The 15856-nt window shown below is 36.3% G+C and overlaps 1 protein-coding gene across 1 annotated transcript; it reads left to right on the top strand.

The window, feature by feature from the left end:
- Positions 1–2495: 2495 nt before the first annotated feature.
- On the top strand, positions 2496–11744 carry CBY3 (chibby family member 3; the record flags this gene model as incomplete). Its single annotated transcript, XM_081319036.1, has 2 exons — positions 2496–3624; positions 11205–11744. Exon 2 carries the CDS (start codon positions 11259–11261, stop codon positions 11742–11744), a length of 486 nt encoding a protein of 161 aa, XP_081175162.1. The 5' UTR covers positions 2496–3624; positions 11205–11258.
- Between the last annotated feature and the right edge of the window lie 4112 nt (positions 11745–15856).

Genomic DNA, 15856 nt, shown 5'->3' with positions numbered 1-15856 from the left:
GAAGATGAATAGGAATCCGAGAGCCTAGGAAATGGGGCAGGATAGGAGATCCTATGCACAGATATAGTATAGGTGGTACCTTGCTCAATAGTAGTAACTGTGAGAGAGATCTCAGAGTCCTAGTGGACAATCACTTAAATATGAGCCAGCAGTGTGCTGCAACTGCCAAAAAAGCCAACACAGTGCTAGGCTACATTAACAGAGGGATAGAATCAAGATCACGTGAAGTACTAATACCACTTTACAATGCTTTGGTAAGGCCACACCTGGAATACTGCATCCAGTTTTGGTCACCACGATGTAAAAAAGATGTCGAGACTCTAGAAAGAGTACAGAGAAGAGCAACAAAGATGATTGGGGGACTGGAGGCTAAAACATATAGGGAACGGTTGCTGGAATTGGGTAGTTTAATGAAGAGAAGGGTGAGGGGTAACATGATAGCAGTGTTCCAATATCTCAGGGGTTGCCACAAAGAAGAGGGGCTCAAGCTACTCTCCAAAGCACCTGAAAGCAGGACAAGAAGCAATGGATGGAAACTAATCAAGGAGAGAAGCAACCTAGAACTAAGGAGAAACTTCCTGACAGTTAGAACAATTAACCAGTGGAACAACCTGCCTCCAGAAGTGGTGAATGCTCCAACACTGGAAGTTTTTAAGAAGAGACTGGCCAGCCATTTGTCTGAAATGGTATAGGGTTTCCTGCCTGAGCAGGGGGTTGGACTACATGACCTCCAAGGTCCCTTCCAACATTATTACCATATTATTGTTGTTGTTGTTGTTGTTGTTGTTGTTGTTGTTATTATTATTATTATTATTATTATTATTATTATTATTATTATTATTATTATCCTGCTACAGTAGTAGGTGGCTATCTGGTCAGTTTAAAAGAAATATAATCAAACAGACCTTGCTATGTTTCTTCTTGGGCAGGAACTGAGCCCACAGTTATCTAGATGAGCCTTCTAAGCCTGCTGGAAGCTTCACAACAATCTGTTGGTATGTTGTTTTGTTATATATAATAATTGTGCTCCAAATAAATTTTAAGACATACGCAATGAGGTAACATCACCTGTATAGAGTTCTCAGAACTTATACTCCATGTCTGAAAATATGTATTCTAGAATCTAGATAACAGAATAACAGAGTTGGAAGGGACTTTGGAGATTTTCTAGGTCAGGGGTAGGCAACCTCAGCTCTTTTATGACTCATGGACTTCATCTCCCAGAATTCCTGAGTCAGCTGACTGAGGAATTCTGGGAGTGAAGTCTATGAGTCATAAAAGAGCCATGGTTGCCTACCCCTGTTCTAGGTCAACCCACTGCTCAAGCAGGAGATCCTATAAGATGTTAGAAAAATGGCTGTTCGGTGTCTTCTTAAAAATCTCCAGTGTTGGAGATGTAACGTACAAGACCTTTTTTTTTGCTTTGATGCTGGCAAATCAATTGGCTGACTTCCTGACAATATTGCCATACCTGTTGCGGGTAGACTACCTAAATTTTTGACAAGGCATGTTCTTAATCTGGTACTGAAGATCCTATGATGTTTTCAGCTTTTCAAATTTTGTAAAACATTTCTTACTGGTAAGGAATAATTAGTATAAATTGAAAACTTTATTTAGCCATGTATGATTAGACACAGTTAGGAATTTGTTTCCAGTGTCTTCACAAGTTGCTAGTTATTTCTTCTGGCCTCTATAGTCTTCCTGTCTGTCTGCCTTGAACTTTATTAAACCAAAAATATAGTAAACAATGCAATAATGTTTTGTTGTGAGCCGCCCTGAGTCCTTAGGGAGAAGGGCGGCATATAAATTCAATAAATCTAATCTAATCTAATAAGGAAAAATACAGCTATGTCTTTATATCTTATGATTAAGCTCAAATTTCCAGTTAGGATCTTTGCATCATCCTTTGGTTTCTTTTTCTCATATCAAATGTAGAGACAAGTAGAAAAGCAGTATCCAATTTCCCAAACCTGATGTTCAATTCTCAGTAATGACAATTACACAATATAATCATCTATAATTAACTTACAGTTTTGATCTACAACTGGAAAACCTTGTTATACCTTGCTGGGTTTACTTAATAACAATATAACATAGTTTAATATATCTTGATTAAATACATCATAATTGGCTGGATTTATACTCAAATTTAACCACAACCAAATTAGCCATAATTTATAATTATTGTAAACAAATTGACCATAATAACCTATTGTTAGTGTTTTTCTACCTTTAAAAAAATGCTCATGTTTATTAGTACAATTAGCATATATAATAATAAAGAAAATATATTTTGATCAGTGGTACCTGTATGAAAGTTACTGCTGTAAGCCTTGGCTCATCCAATATACTTGTTTAACTTTGCTCAATGTGTTGTGTGAAACCAGGAAATTGTATTAATGTAGTACATTGAGGTTCAGTAAAGCATACATGAGGACAGTTTATAATATCTATGACTTCAAAAGTCTCAATAAAAGTAGTTTATTTTGGAAGAAGCTGTAATAGGAGGTAAAACTGTATAACTTATAAACATGTCATTTGTTAATTTCTATAGGCCATTTGGTATGTGCACTTGATGCATGAAACTTGTTAAAGATAGCCCTCATTAATTCTGATAATAGAGCAACTGAACCTTAGAATAACATTTTGGCTCATGACCTTACTATTATCCCATCCAAGAGATACATTATCAATAGCGCAATACTAACTCCATGTAGTGGGTTAATTAATACCAATTAATATAACCAGCTAAACACTGAACAGTCGTAAACAAAACCATGTTCATTTAAGTATTTATTGCATGCAAAAACATGATTGGATAAAACAGAAACAGCAATTGTGAGACATTGCAAGTCACATGGTAACATTAGGTAAGCTAACAATATGATGGGAGGCATAAATTCAGTGAGAGTGTATATACTTATGTGAATACACTCAAAAGGAATAGTTTATCTCTACTACCAAACCTGTTCATGCCTGAGGTTTTAGCTGAAACAAGTATTTGAACATCCACAACAAAATACGGTGAGCATAGCTTTTTGAGAATAGGAAAAACATTTTGCCTGCTTTAGTGGCTAGTACTGTCTACAATCTGTCTCCACATGCTTTTTTACAAAGCCCTCAACAACAGCCTGGGGCTACATATTAGACTGCTACAGTTACTCTGTATTAATAACCAGTGTAACTGATTATATCCAGAAAAGTGCAGTCTTCTTCTTTCCAGAAGGCCATACAAGGGAAAGGGAGGGCCCATCTAACTATATTACTATTCATTGTGATAGCATTGTGATAGATCATATCAAAGTTCCCTGTGAGGCAACTCTTTCGAGAAAGATTATCTATTCTTCTACTTGTGCCAAGGATCAACAAGACCAACCAAGAGTTAATGTTATGACTTAAAATACTGGAGAAAGGGAAAGAAGAGAAGAATCAAGGAAACCATCTGGTTTCTGGGATATTGAGGCTAATGGGTACACATCCAGGTCAAGCTCATTTTTGTTTTTCTCATTTAGAAACCAGGACAACTTTCTCTACCCTGATGCAGAAGTGGACTATAACTTCCAGAATTTCCATCATCATGACCTGTCTTAGGCTATAGTTCAACAGATCTGAAGGACACCAAAGGTACACCTGTTATAGGTCTACTCTTATTCATGTTTCAATATCCTATGGTTTGCTGAAACAATTATGGTAGAATTATATTTAGTAGATTATTGTCATGTTGCTATTACACTCAAATAGAGCTTGGACAAGGAAAAGAAAAGGATATTAATAGCATGATAAGGAAATTTTCAGTTACTGAAAAACACTTTTTAGTATGAGAAATCTCAGTAACACTGATAGAAGAAATAACAGATACAGGAGAAAAGGTATGGTCCACAGATTTTAATAGTCATTCTCATTCTGGGAACCACTGACCTGAGGCTAAGTCTTGTATTCCATTTACAGCAGGGGTATCAAACTCGCAACGTCACGTGATGTGTTGTGATGTATGGGGTGGGCCGGCAGTTTGACACCCCTGATTTAGAGTCTTTAGATAGTTGTTTATGCATTTAATTAAAAAAAATGGGGCAGGGCCAATAAACTTAATAAGTAAAAAATAAAATAATAAATTAATAAATAAAGTAGGTAAGTAAGTAAGTAAATAAATAGGAATAGAGATTTCTTATTTTTAATAGAGTACCTCTGGGAGAATATAAGTTAAGAATGGTTATAATGATGTTCCAGATGGTGGGTATGATGATAGAAAAAGCTCTTGCCCCAAATCCCATCATGTTGTCCCTTCATCCAAAATTGAATAAGGATGATCACAATGAAAACATTACCATATACACATTACTATAAGGGATCTGTTCCTTATTTCAGTAATCTGAAGACTATCTTTTTCTACACAATCCTGTCAGGTCACAAGTGGCCTTTTTGAAGGTTTCTGTACAGTGTGAGACAAGGTGACATTTTATCTGGGGTACAGTTCTTTTTTTTATTGAAAAGTTTTACAGTACATTTTTTAAAAAGAAAAACTCACTCCCTCCCCCTTACCCTCCCTTACCCTCCCCTCCCCCCCCCCCCGACTTCCCAGAGCTGAATACAGGGTATAAACTTTACAAACTTAAGCTAAAATATGCTAACAAGCTAAAATGAAACAATACATTCTATCGCACTTTAACTCCCCTTAAACATAACTATATTACTAACAAATAACAAATAACTAATAATACATCATATAAAACCAATACTTATTCAAATGCTAAATGAAAGTTTTTAGTCCCATATTTATTCTGAATATATTCGATCCACCTTCTCCATTCCACAATATATCTCTGTTTCGATTGTTCTTTCAAATATGCTGAAATCTTTGCCATTTCTGCCAAGTTAGAAACTTTCAAAGTCCACTCTTCTATAGTAGGCAGTTCCTCCTTCTTCCAATATTGCGCTACTAAAAGTCTTGCTGCCGTAATTAGATTCAACATCAATTTAGTATCTATGACAGTAAAATCTGTAATAATACCCAACAAAAACAATTGTGGAGAAAACCTTATCTTTTTCTTAAATATCTTCTGCATGTTCCACCAAATTTTAATCCAAAAAGCTTGGACATTTTTACAAGTCTACCATATATGATAATACGTTGCATCCTCACAACCACACCTCCAACATTTAGGCTGGCAGTTCAGATACATACTGCTAATTTTTTAGGGTCTAAGTACCACCTATAAAACATTTTATAAAAATTCTCTTAAATTTTGAGCCTGTGTAAATTTTACGTTTCTAACCCAAATCTTTTCCCAAGTATCCATTGTTATAACCTCCTGAAAATTCTGGGCCCACTTTATCATGCAATCTTTAACAAGTTCCGTTTCTGAATCAATTTCTATCAGTGCATTATATATCCTTCTTATATGTGCTTGACCTTGATCTCTAATTTGTTTTACCAAATTTCCATCAGTTATCGAAATACCAACTTTCTGATCTTCTTTCCAACTTGCTTGTAACTGCCCATACTGAAACCAAGTTTGTACAATCTTTTCTTCTTTTAAAATATTATATGGCTTTAATTGCCATACATTCCTTTCTATCCTTAAAATTTCTTTATATGTAATCACATCATGTTTAAATCCAACATTTATATTTTCTATTGCAGGTTTAGGTATTGCCCAAATTAGTATTTTATAATTTAACTTATGTCTATATTTTTTCCATACTTGCAACAGAGCATACCTTAATATATGTATCTTAAAAACATTATCCACCTTATCATACAATAAATATGCATGCCAACCAAATAACAAATCATAACCCTCAAGATTTAATAATCTCCCTTGTGTTAAATTAAACCAATCACTAATTGATGATAAAGCAGCAGCCTCATAATATAATTTAAAATTAGGCATTTTAAGACCACCTATTTCACGTATGTCTTGCATTATCTTAAATTTAACTCGTGGTTTTTTCCCCTGCCCAAACAAATTTATTAATACCTTTCTGCCATTCCTCCAAATTTGAATCCTTTTTAAGTATAGGTATCATTTGAAACAAAGATAAAATTTTGGCAAAACATTCATTTTTACTGCTGCAATTCTTCCCAATAAGGATAATTGTAATTTTTTCCAACCATCTAACTCTTTTTGTATTTTTAACCATAACAATTCATAATTATTTTTGTATAATTTTACATTTGAAGCCGAAAGATATACCCCCAAATATTTAATCTTTTTAACTATTTCAAATCCCGTTAACTCTTCTAAAACAACCTTTTGTTCTATAGTCATATTTTTAGACAATATTTTAGTTTTTTGCATGTTTATCTTAAATCCAGAAACTTCCCCATATGACGTTATTATCTCCATCAATTCTGCAACTAAGTCGGTTGACTTACTGTAATAACCAGGTCATCCACAAACGCTCTCAATCTATAATCTTGATCTCTTATTTTAATTCCCTTAATTTTATTTGAATCTCGTATTTTAATTAATAATATTTCCAACGTTAAAACAAACAGCAAAGGTGACAACGGACACCCCTGTCTTCTACCCTTTTCAATATTACATGTTTCTGTCAAACTACCATTAACTATTATTTGAGCTGTTTGCTTCTGATATATTATTATTATTTTTTATTATTTAAACTTATATACCGCCCTTCTCCTGTAGGACCCAGGGCGGTTCACAAGGCAATTTAAGACAATATAACAATACAAACGTTAATAACAAATTAAAATAAATTAAATTATCCTTGATTAAATCTAAAACCCTTAACTCTAATTAAAAACCCCAATTACAATAGGTTAAAAATTAAAAGTTCTCAGTCCTGGCCAGAAAGCTCAAAGAGATTTAATTTAATTTAATTTAATTTAATTTAATTAATTTAATTTAATTTAATTTAATTTAATTTAATTAATATTGCCCTAATAGGTTGTAAAAATTTTTCCCCAAACTCCATTTTCTCCAATGCCTTAAATAAAAATTGCCAATCCAATTGATCAAAGGCTTTTTCAGCATCCAAATGATCAGCGCTGCAGAAACCTGGTTATTTCTATCCAAAAATTCCAATAAGTCTACAATATGTCTCACATTATTCTTCATTTGTCTACCACTTATAAATCCAGTTTGGTCACTATGAATCATTTGCTGCATTACCTTCATTAATCTATTTGCTAAAAGTTTTGCAAATATCTTGTAATCAGTGTTTAAAAGCGATATTGGCCTATAATTTTTGGCTTGGGTAATAACTTGATCTTCCTTAGGAATCAGCGATATAAAGGCTGTTTTCCACGATGGAGGCATTTCTCCTCCCAATTGAATTGTGCTAAATAATTCTCTTAAAGGTTCCACCATTTCTGACTGTAAATCTTTATAATAGACGGCAGTCAAACCATCTGTTCCTGGTGCTTTCCCCACCTTTAATTGCTTAATTGCTAAAATAATTTCTTCATCATTTATCAATTGATTCATCCCTTCCCTTTGCTCTTGTGTAAGAACAGGGATATTAACTTCTCGTAAATATCTATATCTACATCTTGAATCTTGTCCCTGACATACAACTTAGAATAAAAATCAACAAAGGCCTTTTTAATAAGATTCTGCTGAAACACCACTTTACCCTTGTAATCTATTCTATCTATATTACGTGACCTTTGTTTCTTCCTTAACAAGTAAGCTAACCACCTACCCGGCTTATTAGCATTACAAAAAGTGTTATGTTTAGCATACCGCAAATTAGTTGCCACTTGATCTGCCATCAACATATCAAACTGACCTCTTAATAAAGTAATTACCTCTTTAATCTTCCCATCAGATGGATTCAAAATTAAAGCCGCCTCTTTCCTCTTAATTTCCTCCTCTAATTCTTTTCGCCTATGTTCCAGTTTGCATCTATGCTTATTATTCAAATATATTAACACTCCTCTCATATAAGCTTTGCTTGCATCCCAAACCATTTCAATAGAAGTACCCTTGTACATAATCATATTAAAAAATTCTTTCATCTGTTTTTTACACTCTTCCACATTTTCTTGATATCTAAACAAATTTTCATTTAGTCTCCAAGATCGCCTGTCTCCATTGTCTTTTTCTATTTCCAACCATACTGGATTATGATCTGATATAGTTCTTGGACATATCTTAATCTTCTTAATCCTAGAAAAAAGATCATTAGTAATTAATACAAAATCAATCCTGGAAAAAAATTGATGCCTATCAGAAAAAAAAGTAAACTCTTTTTCTTGCAAATTTCTTTCTCTCCAAACATCTCTCAATTCCAAATCGTCTTTCATCTCAAAAAAAGATTTCGGCAATCTGGCATGACTTGGTATACTTCTAAAAAGGCCTTTTTTGTCCATTTGTACATCCAAAACATCATTCCAATCTCCCATAAAAATACAAGTTTTATAATCCCATTGAGTTATCTTGCTATGTAATAGTTTATAAAATTCTCCTTGCTGTTGATTAGGAGCATATAATCCCAGTGCTTTTTTTGTAAAAGAAAAAGGTGCCGGAACTCACACATCATACAATCCGTCTTGCCTACCCTACAAGGTTCCATCCAAAAAAGGTGCCGGAACTCCATTCTGAGCGTTCTATGAGAAAAAAAGCCCTGTATAATCCAACCAAAAGTATTTTCTTGCCTTCTATTAATAGTTCAATTATAACATATCTTCCTTGTTTATCTGTTTCAATTAAATTAGCTGTTAAGTTATTCTTAACGTAAATAACTACTCCATTTTTCTTGTCAGGAGCAGACGCAATAAACTGTATACCCAGCCTAGAATTTATCAAATATTTTTGATCAGCTGCTTGAATATGCGTTTCCTGTAGACAAATAACATCATTTCTAAATTGTTTTAAATACTGAATACTTTCTCTTGTGCGGGGAGTTTAATCCGTTAACATTCCAAGTTAGAAACTTTGTCACCATCTTTTGCGACCTGAAGCTTTCGGAGCGCCTCTTCCAAAACCACCTGCACTCTCTTCGGTTTCGCTCCTCCCACTGCTTCACTGTAAGTAGGTTTTTGAGATATAATTGTAGCTTTCTGTTGTTCTTGTTCTTGTCTCATTCGTCTAATTGCCACCCATGTCATTCTTTGTTCTCTGACCTCTTCTATTGGCATCTGGGTCTGATCCACTCCTGTAGTTTGATGGGATTCTTTATCCTTCTACAGAGTAGCTCCTTCAGCTCCTTGTATACTCTCCATTCGCGACTGACTCTCACCTTCACCATTCCTTCCTTTAAATTCTGAAGATGGCGGAGAGCCTGCCTTCAAAATATTAGAATAAAAATCTCATGCCTGCAAAACTGTATTAAGACGATATCTCATGCCTGCATACATCACCGCCATGCCTGCTGGAATCTCCCATCTAAACTGAATCTGCCGTTTCTTTAATTCATCTGCCAAAAAAGCAAATTCTTTTCTTTTCCTTAAAATTCTTGGAGGAATCTCTTTCAGAATTAAAACTTCTTGCTCAGCAACTGTAAATCTGTTGTTATAAAACACTTGGATGACCACATTTCTAATTGATCTCTTTGTAAAATAAACTACCACATCTCTAGGTAACTTTCTTTGACTTGCAATCCAAGAATTAACATGAAATATTTTGTCTATCCCCCATAATATCTTCTGCTGGACGCTCCAAAACCGGTTCAAGGGCTTGTGCCAATAATTCTTTCAAATCTTCCTTAGGAACTTCTTTCAAACCTCTGATCCTCACAGCAAACTCCATATCTCTATATTGTATCATAACTACATCATCCTCAATCTTTTCCATCACATTTTCAGCATCCAACATTTTAGCATCTAATCTCATATTGTTTTGACTGAGCTCTTTCACGCGATCATCCAAACGCTCAATACAAACTGCAAGCCCTTGAAATGCAGCCAAGATGTCTGCTCTTATTTCAGTATTCTTCTCTTCAATAAGTTCAGCTCTTTGTTGGGATTGTGTTTTTAAAGCATCTTGCAAAGCATCTTGTAAATCTTTTATTGTTAATGCTGGTGTGGGTGCGGGTGCCACAGGAGGAGGCATCAAAGCCTGTAATGAAGAATGCTGAACTGGCGAAGCACCAGCACTTCTAGGAACTTTAGTTGGTTTAGAAGCCATCTTAACACCCAGTTGATTTCTATTACGCACTTTCACTTTCCACACCGCTTGCAACTTTTTCTCTCAAAGTATTCAGAGTTAAAGTTCAAATACTTGCTATTACAGCATTCTCCTGCACAGCTCTGCCTGCATCCAAGTAATCCACAATTAATTATCGATAGCAGGGATGGTTGCAGCGTCCTGCTCTGCTCCAAAGCCTTGGAGCAGAGGCATCCCGGAGTCTGGAGCAAATTCAGGCTTTGGGGGGGCTCACACCCTTCAACCACCAGAGTTTAAACTTTGGTGGTCTAGGGGAGCTCTACCCCTACCTAAACGCTCACCCCCCTCTTCTCCCGAGGAGAGGGCTTCCGAGCCGCCGAACAGCTGATTATCGCTGTTTTTAGCAGTTCTAACGGAAAACAGCGGGGCTGACGGCCGAAACGGCGACCATCGATGGAGCCTTGCCACCCGGTACTTACTAAGAACAGAAACCAATTCTATGATTGAAAGGTTGTCAGAAGACAGTTTTCATTTTATTGACTATTTAGAGGGCTTTCCAACCCTACAAGGACAGCAACAAGGTGGCTTTGAAATTGGCTGCTCAAATCATCTTGCAGCAAACTGAACATACTGACATATCGGCTATCTAATCAGAATCTTCTCCACCAATAGCAAATGAATGCACGGTTAAACCACATCTTTCAGCAGATCTGGCCAATAATGAAGGGTGTTGGGAGATGCAATTTAATATTATTAGGAAGGTCACATTTTAGGAATCGTTGCTTAGCATCTACAGTATAGCTTTAAGAAGATATATATTCCTTTTTGACTTCTTTTTAGATGATATATTTCCTTTTTATACGGTCCCTGATTTCAGCATGTATTTTTTCTTTTTACATGGGCTTTTAAAGATAGATGGTTTGATTTATGAATCTGATTGACTTTTAAAAATATAACACTGTGTTAAATATTGCTTCCAAATTTATAAACTACTATAGGAAATGGTAAGCAGCATTTTAAATAAAGAAATTATGTAGTTATATGTCTAGTCAACTTCATTTCTGATCTAATTAAGCTATATAATATCCCAGTCCCCTCTTTAACGTTGGACATGTTGGCTTTCTTTTACAGAACTTTCTTCTCTAGGTTTCTTACTGGTATCCTGCATCTCTAATTTTCCTTGTCATGGAAACAATTTCTAACATTCTACAGGATATGCGTGATTACTGGGCTGATCATTTTTCTCGTAAATTCTATCCAAGAAGGCCAACACTTCGCCAAGCAACTTCATTATCCACCTTTTATTTATTGGACTACAAAACCCGACAAGCTGAACTTGGAATGGACTATGGCCATCCATGTGCTCAGCTGAACAAAACAAAATTTGTCTTCCACAGTGGAGAGTGGCAAAATGAGGGTATCCCCCAACAGATGCCCTTATTACAGTTATTCCCCTCTCCAGATAAGGAATCACCCAACAAAGCCCTGAAGAAAGCAAACAAGGCCTTACTGGAAGAGAACAATTACTTGAAGCTACAGCTTGAGCTGCTTATGGACATGCTGACAGAGACCACAGCACGACTTCACTTAGTAGAAAAAAAGCTGGACACTACAACTTGGCATTCAAATATGAAAAAGTCAAATAACAAGGTGCTGATGCTTCGAGCTTAATAAACAGCTTAGATATAAGATCTAAAATAATTGTATTTCTGAAGTACAATTCCAGACACTTAATACAACCTTGCAAAAAATAATTTTGTAATGGCTTTGATTATTTTTGGTGTGTTTTAACTCACTGAGGTGCTGGGGAGAGAAGAAACCCTGCTATTATATTTAGTTCTGATGGTGGGTAAACTCACAAGGAGCAGCAATTGCTTCTTGGATAGACTATGCTGCTGATATGAGCACCTGTCCTAGAAGCAACTCTCCAGCACGATTTCCAGGTTGCCGATTCAACTGCTTCTGCTGTTATTTCCTAGCAGATAAACATAAATGGGAATTTCCCATGGTCTACAATAGGCTAAAAGCAGTGGCTGGCAGTGTCACTTAGCCAACTATTTCATGGGCCACTGCTAGAAGTCATCTGTTCCGTTGTGCGAGTGTCCTCTTTCTCTTCCCACGAATCCAGTATCTGCTATCAGTCAGTAATGCAATTAGAGCAGCAGTCTTGAAGAAAATGCAGCAATGTCCCGCTTATTCCCCTCTGCACTGCAGCTTGCTTGTGCATAGATAACTTGGATCACACCAAATTACAGCCTCCATTTGTCCATGTAAACTGGCATTGTGCACTCTTACATCCAGTGGCTTCCCAGGTTCTTTGGCAGAAAAAGCAATCTTATTAGCTGTGAGCTGATTCTTTTAACTCAAGGTGTTGGAGATTAAATCCGAGGTTCATCATCAACATCATGTACTGTAGAGGTGTGCTTTACTGTACTGTAACGAAGCATACTGATACATATACAAATGAAGATCTCTCTTCAGCTGAATTCCTCTGTGTGTGTGTGTGTGTGTCTGTGTGTACACACAGCATACTCTTGAGCTTGCTTATTTTCTTGCAGAGGTTTCATTACCCTAAAAACATCGTAAGTGCTAGTAAGGAGTGCTGTTTGCTGGACAGTTTATATTCTGGTGTCTTGCCTGTCTGGGTCGGTGGGGGTTGTCTTAGGGATTCTTTGGTTGGGCTGTTTACTAATGGCTCTTTGGCAGTTTCTTGACTGGGGTATTGCTTGCTTGATTGTTGATCTGAAGCTGACCTTGGAGTTAATCTACGCTTAGCTAAGCGTTGATTAATGGTGGAGGGGTGCTGGAGTCTTTTTCTCTTTGGGGCTGGTTGTTTCTTTTACATAGTCTATAGATGTTGTTAATGTCTATGTGTCTATTGATGGCTGATTTGTCAGAGTGCCAGGCTTCTAGAAATTCCATGGAATTTTTGGGTTTGGCCTGGTCTAGGATTGTCATTTTCCCAAGTGAAACAATGATTAAATGTTGTGAAGTTAAAAGAATTTTCGTCATGCCTTTTGACTGCCAGTTGGTGTTCATGGATGCATTCTGCCAGTCTTCTGCCTGTTTGTCCTACATAGAGGTTGTTGCAGTTCTTACATTGTATGTTGTAGATGACTCCTGTTTTTTCTTCTGGAGTTGCTGGGTCTTTGGGCTTATTTAAGATGTTTTGAAGGGCCTTAGTTGACTTATGTGCTACTCTGACTCCATGTGGTTGTAGTAGTCTATTGGGGGTTTCTGGGATGTTCTTGATATAAGGCAGTGTAATTCTTTTTAGGGATTGTATTGGCTGTGCTGTATTGGGTTGAGTGGTCAGGGACTTTTTGATGAAGTTGCGTGGGTATCCATTTTGTTGGAATGTGTTGTATAGATGCTCCATTTCCTTTTTCTGCTGTTCTGGGTTGCTGCAGTGAGTTTGGGCTCATTTATATAAAGTCCTTAAACAGCTTCTCTTGTGGAAGGTGGGTTTGTTGCTTTGGTAGTGGAGCACCTGGTTAGTATGGGTGGTTTTTCTGTAAACTTGCATTTCTAGTTTGCCAATGTGGTCTCTGCTGATCAGGATATCCAGGAAGTTGTTTTCTTCTTCTCTGTTAAACTGGATTCCTTTAAAAATGTTATTGATGGTTCTGTGGGTGTTCTCTAATGAAATGACTCATTTCAACCCTGAGCTACAATGATATTCTCCTTCATTTGGTACACTCAGGGTGCTATATATCTTTGCTGTGCCATGATTAGCTGGGTATGCAAGCATTTAATACTGTAACCAGTTTGTATAAACCTGACTCGAGCTGTTAGATGGTATTCTCTGCACAGGAAGATTCAAAGAAAGAAACCTGTAGAAAACTTCTACAATTAGTCCTCAACTTACAACCACTCGCTTAGTGACCAAAGTTACAGTGGAACTGAAAAAAGGGCTTCTGACCGTTGCAGCATCCCTAGGATCACGTGATCAAAATTCAGATGTTTGGCAACCAATTCATATTTATGACAGTTGCACTGTCCCGGGGTCATGTGATCAGCTGTTGTGACCTTCTGATAAGCAAAATCAATGGGGAAGCCAGATTCACTTAACAGCTGTGTTACTGACTTAACAAGTGCAGTGGTTCACTTAACAACTATGGCAAGAAAGGTCGTAAAATGGGGTTAAACTCTCTTAACAAATGTCTTGCTTAGCAACAGAAATTTGGGGCTCAATTGCGGTCATAAGTCGAAGACTACCTGCATTGTGGAGAGAGGGAGATGTTAATACAGAACATACAGAACATACAGAAATTAACTAAATTCCCAACCAGACCTTCCTGACTTTAGTGGAAAGGTATTAATCACTTTTGCCGCTGTTGCTTGGCTTGAATCAGTTTACATGAAAATTTATGGCTGCATTTCTTGTTCTAGGATTTCAGCATAGCTAAGGTGACAAAGATGACTAATAAGTTGGCTTCAGAGAAGAAAAAGAAAGGAGAGTATTAACTTTCCACTTGCTAATGCTAAATAATAAGGCAACAGTTTTTATAATAAAATATACCGTATATAAAGTGAATTGAAGTCCAAGATAGTAAAACTCGTGTCTGTTTCTCTTACTTCCCTCTTTGTGATGGTTCTGCTTTCCTCTGTGGTTATATCATCTTTGAATTTATGGAATATTTTGTTGAAAATGTTCTTGCTGATAAAAAAGTATGTTGGTACGCTAAGCTTATCTTTTGCTGACCATTTATTCCTTTTGCTGACCTTCTATTCCTTTCTCAATTAGATAAGCAGCAGCGCTCACTGAACCATCTGTATATTTTCTCCAACCTTCTAGTTCCTCTCTAGTCATGAGTGTAACAGAGATACTAGAGTTGTGGAAAGTCTGAATATGAGCACCTGAATTCTTCTACACTTTCACCTAGGTTGACCTACATATTTATTTTTATTAACTTATAGTATAAAATATGAAACTATAAAAACAAATATTAGGGAACAAAGGTAAGGAAGGGGAAGGGAAAAAGAGAAGTGTGGAAGAGGAGGGAAGAAAAAAAAAGTTGACTTCCGACTCCTTCTGTTGCAGTAAAATAAGGCATTAGCATCGAACCTCAACTTTTTACTTTTCAATAATAGTATAAACTAGCCATTTCTATAACAACAAATCAATCTGTGCCCCTCTGGAATGATATTAAAAAGGATTTACAAAGATAGAGCAAATTACATTTATCAGTACTGGGTAGAATTTCTGTAATTAAGATGAATGTTTTACTAAAGACGCTCTTACTGTTTCAGACATTACCAATACTTGCAACTGATATTCCATTTAAACAAAGGCAGGGGAATATTTCCAAAGTAGGCACAAATATGGGCAAGAGGATAGGAGCTGTTTTTGCTGCCTGTGATTTCAGACAACAAACATATTCAAAATTGTCATTAATAGCAAGCAAGAAGGTTTGCAAATATGGACAAGAGGGTAACAGCTCTGCTTGTTCCTTGTGATTTCAGACAACAAACACATCCAAAGTTGTCACTAATAGCTTAACGGTTAACCCATGAATCTGGCCAATCTCCATTTAATTGCAGTTAAGAAATAAGGCAACCATATTTTCAGTTTTTACTCCCCCCCTATCTTAAATTATGGAAGCTAAATCCTAATGAAAATACTTAGATTTCAGTAAGGCATTCAGTAAGGCATTCGGCAAAGTAGACCACAAACTACTGCTTGATAAGCTAGACAAAGGTGGAACAGACAACATCACCAGATGGATTTATAGCTGGCTGACAGACAGTACTCAAGAAGTAGTCCTTAATGGTACAACATC

Source organism: Vipera berus, assembly GCF_964194415.1.
Source record: "Vipera berus genome assembly, chromosome: 2".
Classification (NCBI taxonomy): Eukaryota; Metazoa; Chordata; class Lepidosauria; order Squamata; family Viperidae; genus Vipera; species Vipera berus.
This window is presented reverse-complemented; position numbering and strand designations above follow the sequence as displayed.